Genomic DNA, 27,099 nt, shown 5'->3' with positions numbered 1-27,099 from the left:
GAAGTGATATAATGTTACTGATTTCATGACAGATGAAATTGTACAACAAATGTAGTAAACAAATCACTACATACTTACTGTAACTTACCACTGTTATAACATCAGATGCATCGTTGGTAGTTTATATTATTTCCCACTAACTCTGCTACCTAATTTGTTTTTGTTTTTCTTAATATATACACAGTTGCAATCAAAATGATACAACCACCATTGGAAATCATGTTTTTTTGTCAAAATTGGCAGGCTTTCAGCTGTTTGCAATGAACAAATCAAACAAAAGCATTTGAAATAGCTCAACACAATGAATGCTTCAAGTGGTGTCCCCGAATTCTGAACAAGCAACTTATAATGACTTCTCCAGTTTAAAAATTATTCAACCCCTTCATGGCAAGTGTCTTTAGTACTTAGTAGAGCACTCTTTTGCTGTTATGACCTGCTGCAAGCAAGATGCATATCCAGACACCAGTTTCAAGTAGCACTCCTACCGAGGATCCAAAGCAGCCCCAGAGCATCACCGAGCCACCACCATGTTTAACTGTAGGTAGAGTGTACTTTTAAGAGTATGCTTCATTCTTCCTCCAGACATAGCGCTGGGGTATATTATTGGTATAGCTAAACATAGCTTGTAAAAACTGCTGGTTTCTTGCCTACAGCCTTTTCAAGACCTCTCCTTCTAACTCAGCCCATACTTTATGTGGCTGTCCAATCACAGACTTATCATTGCAGCTCAATAAGAAGTCTTTTCAAGGTAAGTTGTAATGACCCTCCTGTATCCAGACTGATACGTCCATCTGAATTTTTCCGAAATCCTGCAAGGTTTGTGTGATTATAGGGCTCTAGCTGTTGCATATCCAAACATCAGTCGTGACTTAATGAAGAGTACAAAAGGAATGCTTTTATTATGGCCAAGTGGCCTGCTTATATATACAGACCCCCAGCATGGGGTCTCCAGCAAAAACATAGGTAAGCCCGCCCAGGTGTCCATGTGTCTGGGAGATAATTGAGTTTGCTTTGCTTAAAGTAAGGATCTCTCAGGCACTAGAGGAACAGTACAAATTACACAAAACACCCCAAAACACATAGAATATTGATAGGAACCCCCATAAGTCTTATTTCCCCGGATTGCTTGGATCTGAGCGCCCAAGCTATCCAAATAGAGCTGAGATCCCGATAGTGTAGCCAAATCTTCACTGGTGTAAAGTTTTAACCGACCGCTCATGTGGCTGCTGCCCAAAATAGTATTTGCGAGTTCCTATACAAAATGAAACAAAGGGTCCCCCTGGCTCATATGAAGCGAATGTTTCCCTCATTCAGGAGTGTCTTTTCCCCGAACAGTGCTCCCCTGGCTTGTCTGTGAGACAAGCAGGTGACAGTACAGAATTCCCAGGCAGTTCGTCACACAAGTGCTCTAAGCAATTGCTGCCATTTGAGTTCTGCTCCACTGAAGTAAAATTACATCTGGGAGGGAGGTGTAAATAGGTTTATATATAAATGTGCCAATTTCTTATGAAATCTGCACTTTTTTTTAAATGAAAAAAAGAGGACACACTCTGCCCACACATTTGAAGGCCTAGAGTGTTCCTTTAACATCACAACTGGAATTTGTTAATTAAAGTATTTACTTGTTAGATATACTCTCCTCTGGTATATTTCCATCGCCCTTCAAACATGCAACTGTAACCCAAATTCTAAAGAAGCCCAATCTTGACCCTAACTCCCCATCCAACTATCGTCCTATCTCGCTACTGCCTTTTGCATCCAAGATCCTTGAAAGAATTGTGTATGCGAGATTGACAGACTTCCTCGAGTCCAACTCAGTCTGGTTTCCGCGCTAAGCACTCTGTGGAAACGGCACTGACCAAAGTATCCAATGATCTACTCACTGCAAAATCTCATGGTCACTACTCTATCCTAATTCTCCTTGACCTGTCTGTGGCTTTTTACACTGTTGATCATCAACAGCTTCTTCTCATCCTCCGCAATATCGGTCTACACGATATTACTCTCTCCTGGTGCTCCTCCTACCTCTCCAAGCGCTCTTTCAGTGTTTCTTTCTCTGGCTCTGCTTCTTCTCCCCAACTCCTCTCTGTTGGTGTCCCCCAACATTCAGTCCTTGGTCCCCTACTGTTCTCCATCTATACTGACTCCCTTGGTAAACTCATTAGCTCCTTTTGCTTCCAATATCATTTCTATGCAGATGACACGCAAATCTACCTGCCCTCTCCTGATCTCTCCACGTCCCTCTTGACTAGTGTATCTGACTGCCTCTCTGCTATTTCTAACTGGATGGCTGCCCACTTCCTTAAACTAAACTTGACCAAAACTGAAATTCTGGTCTTTCCTCCCTCAAGTGTTGTTACTCCTGTGTCTGTCTCCCTCCAAGTCAACGGTGCTATCATCAGCTCCACCACGCAGGCTTGATGCCTAGGTGTTCTCTTTGACTCCAACCTCTCCTTCAAGCCTCATGTTTAATCTATCGCCAAATCCTGTCATTTCCATCTCAAAACCATTGCGCGCATCCGCCCCTACTTAACGCCAGATGCGACTAAGGTGTTGGTCCATTCCACTGTCCTTTCTTGCCTTGACTACTGTAATCCGCTTCTCAGTGGTCTTACGTGCTCCCAACTTGCGCAGTTACAGTCCATAATGAATGCGGCAGCGAGGCTCATCTTCCTGCCCACCTGCACCTCCCATTCCTCACCCTTCTGTCAGTCCCTACATTGGCTTCCTATAAAATATAGAGCTCAATTTAAAATTCTGGTTCTTGCTTTCAAATCTCTACATAATGCTCTCCCACCTATCTTTCCACCCTTATACACAAGTATGTCCCATCTAGGCCCTTACAACTGCTGAAGACTTACGTCTATCTTCTGTCCGTACTCCCACCTCTGATGCTCACCTTCAAGATTTCTTGAGGGCTGCACCGTTCCTGTGGAACTCGCTTCCCTCCTCCGTTAGATGCTCATCCAGTCTCCACTCCTTCAAAAAATCGTTAAAAACCCACTTCTTCATAAAAGCGTATCAATTAAACTGTTAATTGCTCCTGACTGATTCCTTTTCTGCAACTGTCACTAGTCTAATACTATCCTTACCTTTTTGTGTAATTTTACCCCACTCCCTCTAGCATGTAAGCTCATTGAGCAGGGCCCTCAACCCCTCTGTTCCTGTGTGTCCAACTTGTCTGGTTACAACTACATGTCTGTTCGTCCACCCATTGTAAAGCGCTGCGGAATTTGATGGCGCTATATAAATATCATAATAATAATAATACTCTATATTGAAAACTGGATCCAAAGCTAGATTGTATCTCCTCAGTGCCATAAATTAATCTGTGTGGTTATAACAAGATGTATTACAAATTACAGTATAGTAATTGATGTTTTAAAACCAATATTTTACTATAAAGCACTGTCTCTATAGCATGACACCACAAAGGTCAATATATTGACAATGTATTATATCTCCAACATATCTTTAATTAAACCCTTTGGGACACAACAACAAGTTTTCGTATACTAATGTTTGAAATGTTGATTTGTATATGACTCTTTAAAGAGGTTGTAATTATTTGTAACAGTGTGTTTGTGTAATTCAACTACAACAAAAAAACATTCCTTGATTCTAATAAGGCATGTTGTAAGTGGATTATGCAATAAAATGTATATCTTGCAGTGTACTGGAATTATATATAATGCTATTTTTGTACATCTTACATAAATATTTACATGCAAGATGGAGGCTGAAGAATCTTTCCACTTCGGATAGATATTTAAAGTATTAATTGAAGACACTGTATAATTCATTATATAATAGATGTATAAGCTATATACGTTATTTTTATTTTTATGGATATAATTTAGACGGAGTGAAGAGACAAAATAACTCTTTCTTATTGATATGCTAAATTCAAAATAAAAGGGCAGGGATTATGAAAATCTTAAAAGAATGAATATTTCAGAAATTTAATAACATGTCATTAATACTTACAGTATGTACAACTATAAAATTATGTTATTATGGAAGTGATCTCACTAAACATATAATGACTTCCATCAAGCATTGTTTTGTTTTTATACATATGGTATTTTTTTACATTGTGTTTTATAGTCTTTTGTAACACACATATAGCAAAATAGCAAAATGTTTATATATATATATATATATATATATATATACTTTTTCTATGTACACGAAAGGCCTATTTCTCTCAAATATTGTTCACAAATCTGTCTAAATCTGTGTTAGTGAGCACTTCTTCTTTGCAGAGATAATCCATCCAACTGACAGGTGTGGCATACCGTGTTTCCCCGAAAATAAGACCTACCCCGAAAATAAGCCCTAGCCAAATTTTCGGGGTGGGCTGCAATATAAGCCCTACCCCGAAAATAAGACCTAGGCATTTTACCTTTGCGGCTCGGCGGGACTTCTTTCTTCTATGAGGAGGAGGGGGGGGAGGAGCGTTGCGGGCCGCGGCATCGCGCAGCGTGATGACGACGTGCGCAGCGCCGTCATTCTGCCTTCACGGATCTTCAGCGGAAGGATCCAGCGGAGGCACCCAGTGGTCGGATTCTTTGAACGGTGAGTGGATACCGGCATTTTATGTCTGGGACTTAATTAATTAAAGGGGGGGGATGAATTAATTAAAGGGGGGGTGAATTAATTAAAGGGGGGTGAATTAATTAAAGGGGGTGTGAATTAATTAAAGGGAGGGTGAATTAATTAAAGGGAGGGTGAATTAATTAAAGGGGGGTGAATTAATTAAGGGGGGTGAATTAATTAAAGGAGGGGTGAATTAATTAAAGGGGGTGAATTAATTAAAGGGGGGGTGAATTAATTAAAGGGGGGTGGATTAATTAAAGGGGTGGTGGATTAATTAAAGGGGTGGTGGATTAATTAGAGGGGTGGTGGATTAATTAAAGGGGGGTGGATTAGAGGGGGTGTGGATTAATTAGAGGGGGTGGATTAATTAGAGGGGGTGTGTGGATTAATTAGAGGGGGTGTGTGGATTAATTAGAGGGTGTGTGTGAATTAATTAGAGGGTGTGTGTGGATTAATTAGAGGGGGGGTGTGGATTAATTAAAGGGGGTGGATTAATTAGAGGGGGTGGATTTATTAAAGAGGGGGGGTGGATTAATTAGAGGGGGTGGATTAATTAGAGGGGGTGGATTAATTAGAGGGGGTGTGGATTTATTAGAGGGGTGGATTTATTAAAGGGGTGGATTTATTAAAGGGGGTGGATTTATTAAAGGGGGGTGGATTAATTAAAGAGGGGGGTGGATTAATTAAAGGGGGTGGATTAATTAAAGGGGGTGGATTACCGTAATTAGAGGGGGGTGTGTGGATTAATTAGAGGGGGGTGGATTAATTAGAGGAGGGTGTGTGGATTAATTAGAGGGGGGGTGGATTAATTAGAGGGGGGGTGTGGATTAATTAGAGGGGGTGGATTAATTAGAGGGGGTTATTTATTAACCCCTTAAGGACACATGACATGTGTGACATGTCATGATTCCCTTTTATTCCAGAAGTTTGGTCCTTAAGGGGTTAAAGAGGGGGGTGGATTAATTAAGGGGGGGTGGATTTATTAAAGGGGTGGTGGATTAATTAGAGGGGTGGTGGATTAATTAAAGGGGGGTGGATTAATTAGAGGGGGTGTGGGTTAATTAGAGGGGGTGGGTTAATTAGAGGGGGTGTGGATTAATTAGAGGGGGTGGATTAATTAGAGGGGGTGGATTTATTAAAGAGGGGTGTGGATTAATTAGAGGGGGTGTGGATTAATTAGAGGGGTGGATTAATTAGAGGGGGTGGATTTATTAAAGAGGGGGTGGATTAATTAGAGGGGGGTGTGGATTAATTAGAGGGGGTGGATTAATCAGAGGGGGTGGATTTATTAAAGAGGGGGGTGGATTAATTAGAGGGGGTGTGGATTAATTAGAGGGGGTGGATTAATTAGAGGGGGGTGGATTAATTAGAGGGGGTGGATTAATTAATGAGGGGGTGGATTAATTAGAGGGGATGGATTAATTAGAGGGGGTGGATTAATTAGACAGTACAGTATTTTGAGCCCCAGACAAGATGAGTGCAAAGAGAAAGAGCTATTCTGTCGAGTACAAGAAAGGAATCGTGGAGGACTCCCACGGCAAGAATCTGACCACTTTCTGCAAAGAGATGAAGTTAGATCTCCGAATGGTCCGAAAATGGCGAGCAGAGTATAGTAACCTCAGTCAAAAGGTGGACGAGGGAAATGCTAAGAAGCGCAAGTGTGGATCAGGTCGCCAGCCATTATATCTTGAGCTGGAAGATGTCATCTGTGAATGGATTGCTGACAAGAGAGCAAAGGCTTTGGTTGTGCGCAGGGCTGATATTCAAGCATTTGCCCTTGAAATGGCACCACAATTCGACATATCCACAGAAGATTTCAAAGCATCACACCACTGGCTGGATGGCTTCCTTAACCGATATGAACTGTCTCTAAGAAGATCGACAACATTGTTCAAGCTGAAAGATAATGAAGTTGTTAAACGTGCACTTGCATTCAAGTTCTTCATTGATGGCATAGACTTTTCTAAATACCAACTCTCCAACATGATTGCGATAGATGAAACTGCAGTGTATATGGGCCAAGGATCTCAAACGACAATTGATCAGAGGGGAGCCTCCTCAATCTACGTTCCCTCCACTGGTTATGAAAGTGCACGTGTTACTTGTGTTTTGGCAATTCGTCTGGATGGAACAAAAGCCACACCTCTAATTATCGCAAAGGGCAAGAAAGATAAGATTGAACGCGTTTCAGGCATTTATGTTCTTGAAACAGAAAAAGCCTGGTGCACACAAGCAGTTATAAGAAAGTGGATCGATTTAATGCTGCCACTTGTTCTGAGAGGTGGCCAAAGAGGTCTGCTAGTCTGGGATTCAGCCAGCACTCACCGCGCAAAAGACATGAAGAACTTCCTTGCAGAGAGAAGAATAGATCAAGTAATGATTCCTGCAGGAATGACTGCTTATCTCCAAACTCTTGATATTGCAATAAACAACCCATTCAAGGACCATTTGCGCACGGAAATCAATGAATACACTGAAAATAGATTGGTCAGAAATCAGCGTGGAAACTTTGTGAAGCCTAAACTGCTAGAGGTCGTGACATGGGTGAAGAATTCCTGGGATAAAATCACTGACAGCTGTGTTGCCAAAGCACTACGAGCAGGCTACATGGACAAGAAGTACTCATTTAAGGAGAGCTATATTGCTTTACATGAGAGATTAGGCCCAATGGTTCAAAAGGAAATGGAGATGCAAGAAATTCAGGCTGGCAATCAGGGTTTGGAGAGTTATGATGACATTCCAGAAGAAGATGACATGATTGTAATTGAATAAATGTTGATTATGGTAGGGAGAGCTACTGTACCATATATTGCCGTAAAGGAGAGATTAGGACCAATGGTTCAAAGGAAAATGAAGATGACTGTACCGGTATTTGAAGAAAAGTTGTTTAAATGTTGTTTAAATGTTGTTCAATGTACATACCGGTACCATAAATAAATAAGCCCTACCCTCAAAATAAGCCCTAGTGTGTTTTTTGTGACTAAAATTAATATAAGACCCGGTCTTATTTTCGGAGAAACACGGTATAAAGATGATGATTAAACAACATGATTATTGTAAAGGTGTGCCTTAGGCTGGCTACAATAAAATACCACTCTAACATGTGCAGTTTTACTTTATTGGGGGGTCTGAAAACCAGTCAGTATCTGGTGTGACCACCATTTGCCTCACACAGTGCAACACATCTCCTTCGCATAGAGTTGATCAGGTTGTTGATTGTGGCCTGTGGAATGGTCCACTCCTCTTCAATGGCTGTGAGAAGTTGATGGATATTGGCAGGACCTGGAATACTCTGTTGTATACACCGATCCAGAGCATCCCAAACATGCTCAATGGGTGACACGTCTGGCCATGCAAGAACTAGGATGTTTTCAGCTTCCAGGAATTATGCACAGATCCTTGCAACATGGGGCCATGCATTATCATGCTGCAACATGAGGTGATGGTCATGGACGAATGGAACAACAATGGGCCTCAGGATCTCATCATGGTATCTCTGTGCATTCAAAATTCCATCAATAAAATGCACTTATGTTTGTTGTCCATAACATACGTCTGCCCATACCATAACGCCACCGCCACCGCCACCATGGGCCACTCGATCCACAACATTGACATAAGAAACCCGCTCGCCCACATGACGCCATTCATGCTGTTTGCCATCTGCCCTGCACAGTAAAAACCAAGATTCATCCATGAAGAGAACACCTCTCCAAAGTGCTAGACACCATCGAATGTTAGCATTTGCCCACTCAAGTCGGTTACAATGACGAACTACAGTCAGGGCGAGACCACGATGAGGATAGCGAGCATGCAGATGAGCTTCCCTGAGACTGTTTCTGACAGTATGTGCAGAACTTTTTGGTTATGCAAACCGATTGTTGCAGCAGCTGTCCGGGTGGCTGGTCTCAGACGATCTTGGAGGTGAAGATGCTGGATGTGGAGGTCCTGGACCCGTGTGGTTACACTTGGTCTGCGGTTTTGAGGCCGGGTGGATGTACTGCCAAATTCTCTGAAACGCCTTTGGAGACAGCTTATGGTAGAGAAATAAACATTCAATTCACGGGCAACAGCTCTGGTGTACATTCCTGCAGTCAGCATGCCAATTGCATGCTCCCTCAAAACAACACCTATGGCATTGTGCTGTGTGATAAAACTGCACATTTAAGAGTGGCCTTTTATTGTGGCCAGCCTAAGGCACACCTTTGCAATAATCATGCTGCTTAATCAGCATCTTGATATGCCACACCTGTGAGGTGGATGGATTATCCCGGAAAAGGAGAAGTGCTCACTAACAGAGATTTAGGCAGATTTGTGAACAATATTTGAGAGAAATAGGCCTTTTGTGTTCATAGAAAATGCATTAGATCTTTGAGTTCAGCTCATGAAAAATGGGGGCATAAACAAAAGTGTTGCATTTATAATTTTGTTCAGTCTACACACATATATATATATATATATATACACATATATACACAATACGATGGGAGTTTTGCACTCCAGCTCTCCTCCAAGTCTTGGCCCGGTGCTCAGCTGCACACAAATACAGTCTCCAAAAAGAAAGCCAGCACTCAAGAACTTCAATGTGAAAAAATAGGCATTTAAGCCAAGTGGTCAACGTTTCAGTTCACAACTGTGAACTTTCCTCAGGACACCTTTTTCACATTGAAGTCCTTGAGTGCTGGCTTTCTTTTTGGAGACTATATATATATATTACAATGTTAAACAAAAATCAGCACACCAGTCAAGCCATAAGACTTGATTTTCCCACAGAAATCACCAATTTGCAGTGATGTTACTACGGCAAAATATTCCGGGTGCGGGTGCACATATGCAAATTAGTCTAACAAAGAATCACATTTTTGCCTCATTCCATTTTAAACATGGATTCCTTTGAGTCTGTGTTTGTTGTATACAACAGCTTTGAAATACAACTTAGGAAAATATGCTAATATATATACACACATAGATAGAAAGATAGATAGATAGATAGATAGATAGATAGATAGATAGATAGATAGATAGATAGATAGATAGATAGATAGATAGATAGATAGATAGATAGATTTGGAAATGTGAACTGTTCTACATGTTTTTTTTTTCCATAATTTTCAAACTTCTGGGTTAGCTTCAACTTGAAAAAATAAATAACGTTTGGCGTGTGTCTAAAGTAATTTCCTGTTAAGCAAAACCTTCTCAATCAATTATAAAGGACATAAATTAAATGTCTGGGATCATATCCATCTGAATGCATCCACAGCAGTGAACAGCAATTATAGTCCTGGGCTAATCCACCCAAAGAATACGCTGCCTATCACTGATAGTGTTGGATGTAAAATGTAAAAGTAAAAGTACCAAGCTTGCATGGAATCTTCTCCATTGGTCAAGTAACTAATAACACTTTAACCCTTTCAATGTGCTACAGTAGTTTGTGCTACAGTAGTTATGGTATGTAGAACACTCCTATAACTATCAAAGTGCCTGAATTTGAACTTGTCTTTAGTACAGACTAGAGCAAATCAAATGTAATTGATCAAATGTAATGATTAAATTGCTGCTCTCTTTTAAAATAATATTGATATATTTATCAATCCTTTTTTTTTTTATCTGAGATCACTAACACCAAATTATTTTGTTTACTGCCTGTCTCACGGGAAACTTACAGCTCAGGATTCTGTGACTTTACAGGTTTATAACATTATTAGCACTTTCGATCCAGGAAGGCACTTGGAAAGGCGAGCACCTAGTACATTCTCTATGGCAGACAGTTTGATAGCAGAGAATCCTGATTAGATGAGTTACTATACTACATCATAAAAAGTAGCCAAGGTACTACATCATAAAAAGTAGCCAAGCTATACCTTGCTTTTCTCACAAATAACACATAGTACCCTGAAAATAATTGAACATCAACAAATTATTATTCAATTGACAGATTCAATTTTTATAGTTCAGGTTTGAACATACTTTCCCTCTGAGCTGTAGCTGTTAATACTGCCATCTGTTGATTCTCGGCTTGGTTGCCGAACCATACGACTTCTCATTTCTGCTGCCATTCCTGTTTCTGTGCTTCTTTGAATGGAGCTTTTTAATTTCTTGTTGCCAGAATCTGTGAAGATACATGGGAAACATTTTTTTGGATTTTTCAAAAAGTTCATTCATGTGAAACTAACTAACACATTTTTCTACTGAATGAATACAGAAGCAAACCGTAAAAAAAAAATAAAGTTTATATATTTCGATTATTTAATTCATTCATTCATTCATTTGCACATACTGCAGTAAAATGTTTTCTGAGTTCGAAATGCCTTGTAAACTTTGCTCTCTTTATTTTTCTTGAACTTCTATTTTGGCATTAGCTTTAAAACTCAAATCTGTTTTGTATTGTACGTACAGTGTCTGGAGAAACATCCTGTTAAGCAAAACCAGTGAACTATAAAGGTCAGAAAATCAAATGTTTGGAGATATGATTTAATTACATTTCTTTTTTGGTATGAGTGTGTGTGTGAACATATTCTCTATAAAAGTAGCATTAATGGCAAATCAAGATATAAACAAAAACATTTTCCAACAATCATTTATAGCACTGCAAACATGTTCACAATGCTCCTGATTTGTATCATTACTATTTTCCTTAGTTTTTGATTACTCTATCGTCCATAAAAAGTCACGTTGTCATCTTTCTTTCCCTATAAATCTGATTTCATTTGTATGCATCGTGACGCATTACATGATAGATGACTTCATTGATTGATGTCAGTCAGGATTAACCCTGATTGACCACAAAATACCTGAAGGGCAATACAAAGCTTGTTAAGGCACATGATTAGGGTTGGATACAGAAATATGTTGCAAAAAATAAAGTCGTGCTGTTTTCATCAGTCTCTCTACACCAAAAAAAAAAAGTAGTTGTCGACTATACACAAATATTGACTTATACCAGAATATTGCATAACTCTTTACTCTAAAAAAAACCTAGTAAATATGCATATTTTATCAGAATGAAAATACAATCTTGTAAGATTTTTCAAGCATGTGCACTGAAACTTATGACAAGAGCAGTATTGAGTAAAAACAGCTTAATCTCAGTAAGTGAACTTTATTTAATGCGTTATTAATTGAACACATGTATTATTAATTAAATGCATATATACAAATACATGTACACACCCACATATGAACACGTTCACACATATATAATACTTATGTTTGAATGGTGTGTCTAGTAATCTCTGACACTGGTCTGGAGTCTCACTGTTTCTTGGATTGAAGTGGAAAACTCAGAAACTGTTTGACTTTTGTTAGAATGGAAAACATGTCTGTGTTTATTAATATATGAACATGTATCTATATGATTAGTCATTAGCTATATATTAAGCAACAGTAACAGTATGCTTTCTTCAGAGAAGGATTAAGACCTAATAAGGCCAAGGCAGGTTACCAGTTTGGAAGGTTATCCCCTTCATTCTTCACATAGGGATGGTTATTATGTGATCAAGAACATTCATGGCTCTAGAACTCTAATCCCTGGGCCCAAGGCAACTCTTTATAGTTAATCTTGTTTTCGCTTTCTTCCTTCCCTTTGTTAAATACCTGTGTGTAGATGTAAGGTTTGTAATAAACACCTCGTGGAGATTTAGAAAAGTATTCCTATTAACAAGTTGTAATATGTCTAAAACTGAAGCAATTACCATGGAAACACGTTATGAATATTTCTATTGATATCCTGTGACTGAAATATAGATAATAGACCCAATATGAAGACAGGAAGGATTTTTTTTTTCTTGCAACACATTACTAGAATTGTGTCCAAGTTTTTTCACCTTCACCTGTTTGAAAAAGTGAAGAAAAATACCTTTAGTTACAGTTACTGATTGTTACTTGCTGTTCAGCTATAGACACATGGCACATTTTTTTTTTAAAACAGTATTATGAATAGAGACATTATTGTTTCATAGTCAGAAATGCCTTAAAGGATCACTATAGAGTCAGGAACACAAACATGTACCCTATAGTGTTAAAACCACCATCTAGCCCCCCCTGGGTCCCTCATGCTTCCATAAATATAGCAACATCTTACTGTATTCAAGCCTGAAGCTGTAACTCTGCATGCTGTTTGACTCAGGAAAAACAAGCAGTCTGCTGACAGCATCAGAAGTGGTAGCCTGATCCAATCACTGTGCTTCCCCATATACTTGGCTGAGACTGACAAAGAGGCAGATCAGGGGCAGAGCCAGCATGATTCAAACACAGCCCTGGCCAATCAGCATCTTCTCACAGAGATTAATTGAATCAATTTATCTCTATGAGGAAAGTTCAGTGTCTGCATGCAGAGGGAGGAGATACTGAATGTTTGGCTGCATTTTAGGCAGCCATGACCCAGGAAGGATCTCTAACAGCCATCTGAGGAGTGGTCAGTGAAGTTATCACTAGGATGTAATGTAAACACTGCATTTTCTCTGAAAAGACTGTGTTTACAGCAAAAAGCCTGAAGGTAATGATTCTACTCACCAGAACAAATTCAATAAGCTGTAGTTGTTCTGTTGACTATAGTGTCCCTTTAAAATGTTAAGGCCGTCATTAAGGCAGTCCTTTCATAGCATTACATATGCAATACCATCCTAGTACGTCAGAGGTTTGTGAAGGAAATGCAATTTACTAGTTTAATAAACAACATTGTTATTTTAGTACAGGAAAGTTCTGAGTTCCAAACAATTTTCCTTTGGTTACATTATCACAAGACATGTTTAGAAACAAGCATGTAACATTATACGTGGTGTATTCCCCTGTGCTTTTTACTTCAACTGTCAAGTATGATTCCTTGTGAAATTTTCAAGTTGTGCATTTTTCTTCCCACAGTGTTAAATTATTGAAATGTCTACTGTGGGAAAACAAAGAGAAATAATATTTTACCACTTTGTAAAACTCCCCCCAAATTTTTTTTTTAAATATCAATTTTCATTTTTAATAAAGTAGATAATAATTCACTCAATTTGTTAAGTAATAATGTGTAATAATTGATGAACATGATTTCATTTGTCTTTGAGCTCAGATATAAAATATTAAAAATGGAAGCTTTGTGATGAATACTTACCAAGGAAGAATAAATGCCACACAGTGATGTAGTTTACAGAGCCAATTAAAGGAGACCTAACAATAATAATGATGGGTGACCTACAACACCCCCATACATATCCTTTCATAAATGAAATAGACAATGTTATAGCCTAGAATTCATTATATCATTTGTGTTACACAGACATTAGTTTCTCAGTTTAGACTGGAAACCCAAACCGTGAAGTTTTATGGCAGTTTCAATATTTCATGGGAAAATAATATATTGTCAGTGGTTAAACTGTGATGCCAGGATGAATAATAACAGGTTCAACAGAGCCTCAGGGACAAGTGAACAGAAATGTTATAATGCATATATATATAGAAAAGCTTATCACTAAGCTTTTGCTTAGGAAATTCTGGCTTTCCGGTATTAGTAGTGGAGGCAGGCAACCCCAGGTAAGACGTCATACTGTTAAAAAATGGTTTGCCTACTTACAATGGGGATTGCCAGACCACTCTTGACTCCAAAGCTAGTATGGAGCTCATTGTAGTGGTTATGGTGCTTGGAGTGTTCCTTTAAATGTGCTGCTACTGGCAAGTCCACTGTATGGCATCATCTGATACAGTTCTTAGTTTAGAACAGCTCAGCATAGCATTCAGTAAAATAAATGGGATGCAACGGAGATAAACTAGGCAGGTGTCTGTGCAATGAATGGATTCTCTAAGTACAGGCAAACCACATCCAATACATTACTAGCGTTAAGTAGAAATTAGGCATATTAGAACCATGGAGCAGACAAAATTCAAAGCAATGTGAAATGAAATAGATGAACTTTAAGGTCTCAAATGCTGGATGTGTAGATGTTGCTGAGCTAAAATACAATTAATACCGTATTTATCGGCGTATAACACGCACTTTTTTCCCCTGAAAATATGGGGAAAATCGTGGGTGCGTGTTATACGCCGATATCCCATAATTACTTACCTGTCCTGAAGCGTGGGCCGGCTTCACAGCGCGCACCGCGGTACAGGAACTTTAATTTAAGGTTCCGGTTTCCGGCGGGACTGAAAGGAAGTGTGCACAATAGTGTGCACACTTCCTTTCAGTCCCGCCGGAAACCGGAACCTTAAATTAAAGTTCCTGTACCGCGGTGCGCGCTGTGAAGCCGGCCCACACTTCAGGACAGGTAAGTAATTATGGGAGGGGAGGAAAGTACACTATGGGAGGGGAGGGGAGGGGGAGGAAAGTACACTATGGGAGGGGAGGGGGAGGAAAGTACACTATGGGAGGGGAGGGGAGGGGGAGGAAAGTACACTATGGGAGGGGAGGGGGGGAAGTACACTATGGGAGGGGAGGGGGAGGAAAGTACACTATGGGAGGGGAGGGGGAGGAAAGTACACTATGGAAGGGGAGGGGGGGGAAATACTATGGGGGGGGAGAATACTATGGGAGGGGAGGGGGGGAGAATACTATGGGAGGGGAGGGGGGAGAATACTATGGGAGGGGAGAGGGGAGAATACTATGGGAGGGGAGGGGGGGAGAATACTATGGGAGGGGAGGGGGGGAGAATACTATGGGAGGGGAGGGGGGGAGAATACTATGGGAGGGGAGGGGGGGAGAATACTATGGGAGGGGAGGGGGGGAGAATACTATGGGAGGGGAGGGGGGAGAATACTATGGGAGGGGGGAGAATACTATGGGAGGGGGGAGAATACTATGGGAGGGGAGGGGGGAGAATACTATGGGAGGGGAGGGGGGAGAATACTATGGGAGGGGAGGGGGGGAGAATACTATGGGAGGGGAGGGGGGGAGAATACTATGGGAGGGGAGGGGGAGAATACTATGGGAGGGGAGGGGGGGAGAATACTATGGGAGGGGAGGGGGGGAGAATACTATGGGAGGGGAGGGGGGGAGAATACTATGGGAGGGGAGGGGGGGAGAATACTATGGGAGGGGATGGGGGAGAATACTATGGGAGGAGGGGGGGAATACTATGGGAGGAGGGGGGAATACTATGGAAAGGGGGGAGAATACTATGGAATGGGGGGAGAATACTATGGAAAGGGGGGACACTATGGGATGAGGGGGGAATACTATGGGATGAGGGGGGGAATACTATGGGATGAGGGGGGAAATTTCCTGGAATTTCTTTCTAAAAATGAGGTGCGTGTTATACGCCTGTGCGTGTTATACGCCGATAAATACGGTAGTTTAACCAATATATTTATGGACAATGGGCTTATGTAGAACAATAGCTGGCAGATGATGATGGAATTAATATGTCATGGTTATCCAAACATAAAGGACCTATGATGGAATATTACCGTCATGTGGTATTTTACCAGGAGGGACCAGCTTTCATTTGATGGCTCTTCTCTGTCAGCTAGAGCCAGAATCAGTGGCCCCACACTGGCTGATGAGTTGTAATATCTGATATGGTCAGGTCTCTTATAATGCACTTCACATGATAGTGGCAAAGGCATACATTGGGGTTTTTGTTGTACTCAGAAGAACAGAATTAGTGATGTGATTAACACACCGAATTTGTGGACAAATACTAATTCATAGATATATATAACAATAGCTGACCAACATTGTAAAACAGTAGCTGATCGACAAAATAATGTGTTAGATGTGTGTGTAAAAACATACACAAAACACAATTTTACTACAACTTGTAACAGAGATTGTCAGTCAATTGGCTACATAAAAAGTGACAAAATACCCTCGGGTAAATACCCTGTGATGTTTACTTATGTAAATATATACTTTTGTTTGGCAGTTTTGCTTTCTGTCATGACTATTAAATTCAGAAGACAAACATACCAAATTCTAAAATTGCCACATATTAAAAATATATCTTTCTCTGTGTATTTGTGACCTGTAACTACTAGAAATAAACTGAAATTCTAGACATATGCTGTAGACCAGACATAGGCAACCTGCCGCACTCCAGATGTTTTGGACTACACTTTCCATGATGCTTTGCCAGCATTATGGATGTAAGAGCATTATGGGAGACATAGTCCGCAACATCTGGAGTGCTGAAGATTGCCTACCCCTGCTGTAGTCTGTAATTCGGCAATTACTGTTCTACTGTTGCACTTATGCACACATTATTATTGCCACAACTGTGAACTGTGTTTTTGTATTTCTTTTTGTATTTGTTTGCATTTTATAATAAAATAGAATGACAAATATGTATGTATGTATTCGATATATATTCAACCGCAACTTCCATGTTTCGCGTTTATTGCACCAGTAATGACATTATATATGTATAATAGTTCCAATGCTTGCACTTCTGTATTTAGTTGAAAATGCCCGGTGCTTATCAGCAAAATTATAACAGTTACTTTATAAAGACAGCCCTCCAGGGGCTTAGAAATGTGGTGAAAATAACTTAGCTTTTATTCAGCGTCTGCCACGGTGGATCAACGTTTCAGTTCTCTGATGGAACTTTCGTCACGAAGAAAGTTCCATCAGAGAACTGAAACGTTCATCCACTGTGGCAGACGCTGAATAAAAGCTAAGTTATTTTCAACACATTTCTAAGTCCCTGGAGTGCTGTCTTTATATAGTAACCGTTATATATAAATATATAATGTCATTGCTAGTGCCATAAACGCAAAACATGGAAGTTGAGGTTGAATACATATTGAATACATACATACATATATGTCATTCTATTTTATTATAAAATTACATTTTTGTTCACAGTTGTGGCAATAATAATGTGGGCATAAGTGCAACTTAAGAACCTTAATTGCTGAATTACAGACTACAACATATGTCTAAAATTTAGTTTCTCTCTCTCTCTCTCTCTCTCTCTCTCTCTCTCTCTCTCTCTCTCTCTCTCTCTCTCTCTCTCTCTCTCTCTCTCTCTCTCTATATATATATATATATATATATAATGTAATTGCGGGTGCCATAAACACGAAGCATGGAAGTTTGAATACAGACACACAAAAAAAATACAGAAATTGCTTATGTCTCTATAGAACATACATTTGCAGTCTCGCTGCTCAATCACCTGCCATTTAGGTGTTAATATAGGCATAAAAACAATGTTAGCTTAATGAAGCAGTTTTGGTGTATTGATTATGCCCTTGCAGTCTCACTGCTCAATTCTCTGTCATTTAGTAGTTATATCACTTTTCCTTTTGTTTAAGCAGCTCAAGCCACACGTCCTCTGGCTGTGACTAACACAGCCTGCATATAAAAAATGGATTCCCTTCCAATCAAATATTAACTTTATTAATATGTTTTTATCTCCTGTTCTGTAAATTGGCCATTAATCAAACATAGAATGCTACTGCAGGTTTTAGTAGTAAGATACAGTAGGATCTGCAGGGGATACTTTATACATTAAACCGAATGCGCAATAAAGAAAGTTTAAACATTAGATATCACTTTACAGGCCATTTTTAGAAAAACTGTTTAAGTCACATAGAGGGAGGATCGACAAGTGCTGTTTGTGATGGTCTAAATAGTTATCACCGTCTCGCATTCCCTTATTCCATAAAATAATAACGCCAATAATCCAAAGGCTCCAATATCGCTGGTGTCACATAATAACCCACACATGAGCCAAAGCTTAATGCTGGGACAAGACTGGTTTAATGGGAAAACAGGCATTCAATTTATACAGTTCATAACTCCTCCTCTGAGTCAGCAAGATAATTGAGTTTTGAAAACATACTAAACTCAATTATCTGCTGTTCAGAAAAAGTTAACATTTTCAAGATTTTCAGAAATACCCCAAACTGTATAAACCCAACAAAACATATCCCTGGGTAGCTGATCTCTGTGGGAGAAACATATAAAAATTTAAGCCAAATCCGTTCGGTAGTTTCCGAACGGTACCGTGGAGAAAGTTGACCGGTCTGCCACAAGGGTGAATCCGAGAAACAGTTCCAGAGGTATTGTAGCAAGAGCTGGTCTCTGTTCGCGAAGAGTCATACAAAAACCGCAATAGGTAAAATAGAGATGGTTATTGCAGAATGCTTAGTCTGTTTCAAACTCCCGAACGGTGTTCGTCTAAATTGCTGGGAAATAGAATGTAGGGGAGTTCCACCTAGACCGGGGTTCGTGCGAGTGCATTGCTGAAAACAGGCCGCCACCCATTGTTCTCACCACGTGTATTCGTATGCATGAAATGGCGGTCACCTAGGAGCATTCAATTAGTATGCGGTTTTCGTATTGCTACACAGTGTCCCATGTTCTAATTAGTCCAAGCGTGTTCTCCGTTCGGTAAAACTAAAAAAGTTAACGAATGGCCATGAAAAAGAAATGAATAACTAAGGGAAGTTAATAGCAGGGAGTGCAAATAGCCGAACGGTGATGGCGTATTCCTTCACACTGTTTAAACAAAGGGATTTACCTTTACCTAAATGGCAGAGAATTGAGCAGTGAGACTGTAGTTGCATAATCTATACACTATACCTGCTTCATTAAGCTAAAATGTATGCAGCTCTAGCCACATCTTTCCTTTATGTGCCTCACTACAAACTTCCTGAAAAAAATAGTCTAATTTTAATTGCGTGCAAGAACCTGTGTCGGCCTCCTACGCGTGATTAATATTCAACTCGATTGTAAGCTCATTTGAGCAGGGTACACATCAACCAATTATTCCTGTAACATATTGTAAGTGATTTATTGTTATATTTCCCTATTTATAATATTGTAAAGCGCTGTAACTTGGCATTATTTAAAAAACTATACTAGTAATAAATTACAGAAGAGATGGGCGCTTCTAGAGTAAACAAACTGCACTGTAAAAAATGAAACCATTTGTTCATGAAGGCTGTGTGGGTCACAGCCAGAGAATTGTGGTTAAGGCTGCATAGACTCCTAAACAGTATAAAACTGGACAGTGAGATTGCAAGGGCTTCATTAAAGGAACACTCCATGCACCACCATAACAACCTTATCTCCATAACTCTGTAACACAGTTTTGTGAATTGGAAGTTAGTGATAGTCTGAGAGTGTCAGGTAATTAGTCTAGTCTATCAGTGGCACCTAGTATGCGGCTTCTGCAAACCAGGGGGCAGACCAGATGTTCTTCACAATTTTGGAGTTAAACTATCCGTAAATAGTTATTTGAGATGATTTTGTTATGATGATAACAAAGATCATAACCACTAAGGTCACTGTAGTCGTATTTATGTGAGGAGTACCTGGCGCTATTCCACAGTATAAGGGCAAAAGGTTTGTCTCTTACCTAGGTTTTTCTGGGTGTCGAACCCCTCTCAATGCTCTAGTAGTCACATACAAATTTTGTAGAGCTATAGAAACTAGATGTAAATATTGTCAGCTAAGTGGTCTCAGACAATAAATTAATGCGTATGGATAGAATACATTTGCAAGAAAAAGTATGTGAACACTTTGGAATGATATGGATTTCTGCACAAATTGGTCATAAAATGTGATCTGATCATCATCTAAGTCACAACAATAGACAATCACAGTCTGCTTACGCTAATAACACACAAAGAATGAAATGTTGCCATGTTTTTATTGAACACACCTTGTAAACATTCACAGTGTAGGTGGAAAAAAGTATGTGAACCCCTAGACTAATGACATCTCCAAGAGCTAATTGGAGTGAGATGTCAGCCAACTGGAATCAATGAGATGAGATTGGAGGTGTTGGTTACAGCTGCCCTGCCCTATAAAAAACACACACCAGTTCTGGTTTTGCTTTTCACAAGAAGCATTGCCTGATGTGAATGATGCCTCGCACAAAAGAGCTCTCAGAAGACCTACGATTAAGAATTGTTGACTTGCATAAAGCTGGAAAGGGTTATAAAAGTATCTCCAAAAGCCTTGCTGTTCATCAGTCCATGGTAAGACAAATTGTCTATAAATTGAGAAAGTTCAGCACTGCTGCTACTCTCCCTAGGAGTGGCCGTCCTGTAAAGATGACTGCAAGAGCACAGCGCAGACTGCTCAATGAGGTGAAGAAGAATCCTAGAGTGTCAGCTAAGGACTTACAAAAGTCACTGGCAAATGCTAACATCCCTGTTAGCGAATCTACAACAAGTAAAACACTAAACAAGAATGGATTTCATGGGAGGATACCACAGAGGAAGCCACTGCTGTCCAAACAAAACATTGCTGCAAGTTTACAGTTTGCACAAGAATACCTGGATGTTCCACAGCAGTACTGGCAAAATATTCCGTGGACAGATGAAACCAACGTTGAGTTGTTTGGAAGAAACACACAACACTATGTGTGGCGAAAAAGAGGCACAGCACACCAACATCAAAACCTCATCCCAACTGTGAAGGATGGTGGTGGGGGCATCATGGTTTGGGGCTGCTTTGCTGCTTCAGGGCCTGGACGGATTGCTATCATCGAAGGAAAAATGAATTCCCAAGTTTATCAAGACATTTTTCACTGAGAACTTAAGGCTATCTGTCTACCAGCTGAAGCTCAACAGAAGATGGGTGTTGCAACAGGACAATGACCCAAAGCATAGAAGTAAATCAACAACAGAATGGCTTAAACAGAAGGAAAATACGCCTTCTGAAGTGGCGCAGTCAGAGTCCTGACCTCAACCCGATTGAGATGCTGTGGCATGACCTCAAGAAAGCGATTCACACCAGACATCCCAAGAATATTGCTGAACTGAAACAGTTCTGTAAAGAGGAATGGTCAAGAATTACTCCTGACCGTTGTGCATGTCTGATCTGCAACTACAGGAAACGTTTGGTTGAGTTATTGCTGCCAAAGGAGGTTCAACCAGTTATTAAATCCAAGGGCTCACATACTTTTTCCACCTGCACTGTGAATGTTTACATGGTGTGTTCAATAAAAACATGGCAACATTTCATTCTTTGTGTGTTATTAGTTTTAAGCAGACTGTGATTGTCTATTGTTGTGACTTAGATGATGATCAGGTCACATTTTATGACCAATTTGTGCAGAAATCCATATCATTCCAAAGGGTTCACATACTTTTTCTTGCAACTGTATGCACAGAATTAACATTAACCAGCCTGTAACTCTCTTTCCATGCTGGCTAATGATGCTGATGGAAATGGAGTTACACTTCCAGCAGCAACATTAAGCATCTCAGCACATGAAATGTATCATATTAAAACACTGCACATGCTGGGTACGTACACCCTCACTAGTTCACACACATGAAGTGGACCTGGTGCATGGAGTAACCCTTGAAATTAAAGATTATTTTGTTTCAACAACTGGAACAATTTATTTAATATTTTCAGTCAAATGAAAAAACACTCTTCCTACATTTATTTGCATATTCACACTGCATTTTGGGGAAATGTTGGCATAAAACTCTAAATCAGCACTATTGTGTATAGAGCAGGTTTTTTTTTTTTTTTATTCTCTTTGACATCTGGTTGCTGCATTGCATAATATATTAAAATTAACTTTACCCAATGGGGCATTTAGCAAACATTTTGATCTCATGACAATAACAATAACTTGGTCATGTGTTTATAGCTATCTGCAACCAATTCAACATCTTCTCATGAAACTGACAAACATTTCTTTGCATTACTACTTATTGTTATATAAACTATGTTTAAAGGAACACTATAGTGTTATGAATACAAACATAGAGTGCTGGAGTGGCTGTTTAGGTTACTGGAACACATCTCTATGAACTTGTGTTCAATTTACCTTTCTCCCTCGCCGTGCCGGTGTTGCTGTGGTCTTATTGATCTCAGCCTAGGGGCTGGTGCAAGATTGTTTTGCGCCCTAGGAAAGACCAACTACTTGGATACTCCCCAAAACAAAAATTCCGTACTTTGTGTGTCTCTTTTTTTACCTGGCTCTATTTCTCCCCCAACTCCTTTGTGTGTCTCTTTTTCCCTTCCCCAGCCCCTCTGTGTGTGTCTCCCCCAACACATTCCATGTCTCTTTCTCCCCCAGTCTTTTTGTGTCTCTTTTCCCCCACAGCCCCTCTGTGTCTTTCTCCCCAGACCCTTATTTGTCTCTTTCTTCCCCAGCCACTTTGTGTCTCTTTCTCCCCAGACCCTTTTTGTCTCTTTGTCCCCGCACAGCCCTCTGACCATCTTTTTGTCCCTTCACCAACCCCTCTGTGTGTCTCTTTTTTCCCCCTAAGGCCATTAGTGTGCCTCTTCCACACGTAAGCCCTTTGTTTGCATCCCTCCCCCTCATCCCTCTAATTGCCTCTTCCTCCACCTCAGCCCTCTGTGTGCCTCTTAACCCCAATGTGTGTTCTCTCGCTTCCTGTACTAGCTCACCTCACTCTTGTAGCATGGTCATGCTGTGGACTATGATCTGCGGCTGAGGATATTTTGTTTCCTCTAACTGTTCTGACATGAAGCTGTTCAGTGCTCTCTTTGAGCACTTCCTGTCAGATTGGGTAGAGGATACAGAAAATCATGTGCAGTGCTCTCCCCTCCTGCTGATCACTCGCACACTGTGTTCCCCTCCCCGGGTGGGTGTGCCTTAGGAGACTGTCTAATTCGCCTAGCGGTTGTGCCGGCCCTGTCTCAGCCAATTCAATGATTTCCCATAAGAAAGTATTGGGAGGCTATTGCGTATCTATGGCAAATGCTTCACTGTGCTAATTAGCATCTCCTCATTGAGATGTATTAAATCAAAGCATTTCTATGGGGAGCATTCAGCGTCTCCATCTAAAGCGTGGAGATGATGAACAACACTGTGTGCAGCACTGATTTAGGGCGCGTCTGAGTGACTGCCACCAGAGGTGTTACTAGGCAGCAATGTGAACACTGCCTCTTCTCTAAAAAGGCATCATTTACAGGGGCAGGCTATAAACACGAGAACCACTACATTAAGCTGTAGTGGTTCTGGTGAGTATAATGTCTCTTTAACTAACAAATACCACTACAACATATTTATTGCAAAGTCTGAAATTCTACTTTGAGATGTGTGCTAAAATAAAGGGAATTAGATATACAGGTTCTGTGTTCACAAAACTGCACTCTTGTTTGGTTGATTGCTCTCTCTTTATTCCCTTCAGATCAGCGGACTACAAAACAGTATGATGAGATTTAATTCTTACATCACTAACAACCTGTAACTAAATTAGCTCAAGCTACAGTTGACATGCTGCTCTCTTAAACTTCATTGTTCATATTTAACATTTCAACTCTTAGGGCAAATTAGAGCTGAAATCCACACGAAATGCAGGTTAATTTGGAGCTGGCTCTGCAAATCCAGATATTGATAAATAGTTTGAACAATGTGTGGATTTTGCATTCTGAATAGACCTGTACAGCACCAAATGGCTTCACCCACTCAGTACAGGGCATTTGAGTGAAAAACCCTGTTTCTGTTTATTTTTACAAGAGCATGCATATATACACAAGTATACTTTAGTTTAAAGTCAATAAAAAACATAAAAGTATGTTATATTACAGTAAAGGTGCATTCCAGTTCAGATTTGTAAATACTTTATTCATGCTGTATATTACAAATATAATTATATTTAAAAAAATCTATGGCATGACTAAACTCAGGCACCCCCCTAATCTAAATTTGTTCCACCCATTCCTTTCAAGGCTGCAAGTCTTCGTGTTTAAGACCAACAAACACTTTGACTGACAGACACACACCCTCACTGATGCATGTACTGCCATTTGCTGACAGATACACAGTCATTGGAACACACACTGTTTAACCAACACACACTTTCATTGACAGAAACACATTGACCCACCCACTCACTGACATGTACACACTCTCAGATACACACACACTGACATACACACACTCACTGATTTGACACATGCACTCACAGAAACACACACACATTCGCACTGATTTAACACTCTGACAAACACCGACAGACACACACTGACAGACACATACACATTCACTGACATACTCGCACACACATTCACTAGCAGACACACACACATTCGCTAGCAGACACGCTCTCTGACAGACAGACAGACACACACACGTAGATTCACAGGCACATTCACTGACAGAATCACACACACTCACTGAGACACACACACACATTCACTAACAGAGACACACACTCTCTGACACACAGACACATTCACTGAGATACATACACACATTCACTGACAGACAGACACACACTCACTGACAGACAGACACATTCAATGACAGACACACACACTGATACTGATTCACTCACACACTGTAACGGATCACCTGGCACCCCGACTTGGTACCTCCGTTAATGGATGCTCCTAGCGCTTCCTGAGGACTCCAAGCACTCTGGCAGACACCATAATCACCGAATCCGAGAAACCTTTAAATGCTCCCAAGCGTATGAATGCTGTAGACCATTGAATAGGAACCATACGAATAGGCTTGTACTCCTAGCAGTCAACTGGAACAGCATACATTAAATCCTTCCCCCAATAATGAGACGACACATCACTTTGAGGGTAAAACAGGAACTCTGGACTGGCTCATCCAGCCTGGCTTTTATTACACTAATCCACATACAGGCCACACCCAGGGGGAGGCATAAAATAACCAATCACATACATGGTTCAGCCCACACATCCCCTCCCCTCAGATAACATTAAACTCAATTATCCGGTACACACTTTTCCCCAATTCCTGGATGTACCCCAAAAACCGGGGGTACACCTTTAAATCCAGCATCGCTGGATAGCCCTTATTCAGGGGGACAACATATTCAAAATTCAAGTCATTCGGATAAAGCGTTCGGGAGTTATGGGGCTTTAAAGTTTGGACCGACCGCATGGGTAAAGTATCCGAAAACAGTTCCATGCATTTTGGCCCTGCGGTCGGTCACAAACAGGCGAATACAAACGGGTGAAGTATTGCTGTTAAGTGGCCTGACGGGGATTCGGATGAATCCCCTAGTTCGTGGGGTTCTTTCTACCGAACGGCAGGCCGTTCGGTAGTTTCCCCACGAAGTATTAGGAGTCTGGAGGTCTCAGCGGTGGTTGCCTAGTCAAGTGTCCGATTTCGGTTCCAGACACTCGACGGCAAAACACCGCTGTTCGGCAGTTTAAGATGGCCGCCGCCACGTGTTCGTATCCCGAATGGCGGCCACCCAGAGGACAAAGACCACACTGCGCGAATAGGTAATTACCCGTTTGCAACATTGTTGCAAACGGTAATTGAAGGCACACTTTACACAGGGTGGTCTGGTTGTTCGGTAGTTTCATTCCCTTGTTTCATTTGAATGATTCTACCGAATAATCCGGGGAATGCTGCATACAAATCACCTAGGATAAACTTAACACACAAATACACATATAATATTACAGGCAATATACTAGAATATGTATCACAGTCTTAAAGGGACAGTAGTCCCAAAAGTCCCAATATGTCCATAGATGCTGTTAAAAGGGCCAGTAGCAGCGATATACAGTACAATATGCCCCAAATAACCCAGGGGCCATAGTCAGCAGGTAGGAGGCTAGCAAACAGGCTTCTCCAGGGCCCAGTGGCGAGGTTGGTTTCGCCACACACACATTTTCTCATACACTCACAAATATATATTGTGTTATTTTAATTTAAGTCTAGACTTTCCCTAGGATCCAGTTTGGCAGCTGTGGCTGCTGACAGTAGGGTGGTTGTGAAATGGAGGAAGCGATGGAGCTTCATCACAATGTTTAGTGATGCCGGGGCCAGAGTAATGCCGTTGGTATCAACAAAGGGCGCACAAGGTTACAGAGCAAGAAGGACACAGAGATCAGTGCTCCCTCACCGCCGGCCCAATAAGCATGGTTCTCCCCCCCCCCTTTGGGTCCCCATGACATGACAGCCAGCCCTTGGGAGCCCCATGACACGAGGCTCACAAGGCATCTGCAGGGGCATTCAGGGCGGCATTTTTTATCTGTGTTGTACTCTCACTTCTGATGCTCACCTCCAGATTGCTCTGCGGCTGCATTGTTCCTGTGGTTCTCCCTTCCCTGCTCCATAAGACCCACTCTCCACTCCTTAAAAAAAATAACTGAAAACTAACTTTTTTAGAAAAGCATATCAATTAAACTGGTAATAGCCTTCTCTCCCTATTCTGTTAACTATTAATTTTTCTAGCAACCCGTTTTCCTACCCTAACCTTTTGTGTCACTATACCCCACTCTATAGCATGTAAGCTAATTGAGCAGGGCCCCTAACCCCTCCTGTGCTTCCAAATCTTCTGGTTATAAACACTCGTCTGTTAGTCCACCCATTGTACAGAGCTGCGGAATTTGTTGGCACTTTATAAATATTATTAATAATTAATATTATAGAGGCAAAGTCACTGTTTGTAGCCATAATTGACGGGCAAATGTTTGTTATTTTTTTAGGGTCATGCTTATTTATATCCTAGAGAAATAAATCCACTGGCGTTCTGGGGTTCTGTTAAGCCAGTCTGCGAGTTGTGATAGTAAATATTACAGATCTACAACTGGGAACTGTCACCAGTATTTTTAATATTATGATCACTAATTCCTATAATTAACAA

The 27,099-nt window shown here is 40.6% G+C and overlaps 1 protein-coding gene across 5 annotated transcripts in view; it reads right to left on the bottom strand.

The window, feature by feature from the left end:
• The window catches only part of RIMS1 (regulating synaptic membrane exocytosis 1), a 453,058-nt gene that overhangs the window by 16,205 nt on the left and 409,754 nt on the right, over positions 1–27,099 (bottom strand). For all 5 annotated transcript variants that reach the window (XM_063442984.1, XM_063442985.1, XM_063442987.1 and 2 more), the window contains one exon: positions 10,567–10,708. In XM_063442984.1, the coding sequence (XP_063299054.1) occupies positions 10,567–10,708 (142 nt within the window). The remainder of the gene's footprint in view (positions 1–10,566; positions 10,709–27,099) is intronic.

Source organism: Pelobates fuscus, chromosome 2, assembly GCF_036172605.1.
Source record: "Pelobates fuscus isolate aPelFus1 chromosome 2, aPelFus1.pri, whole genome shotgun sequence".
Lineage (NCBI taxonomy): Eukaryota > Metazoa > Chordata > Amphibia > Anura > Pelobatidae > Pelobates > Pelobates fuscus.
Note: the sequence above shows the minus strand (reverse complement) of the source record. Positions and strands in the feature narration are given on the sequence as shown.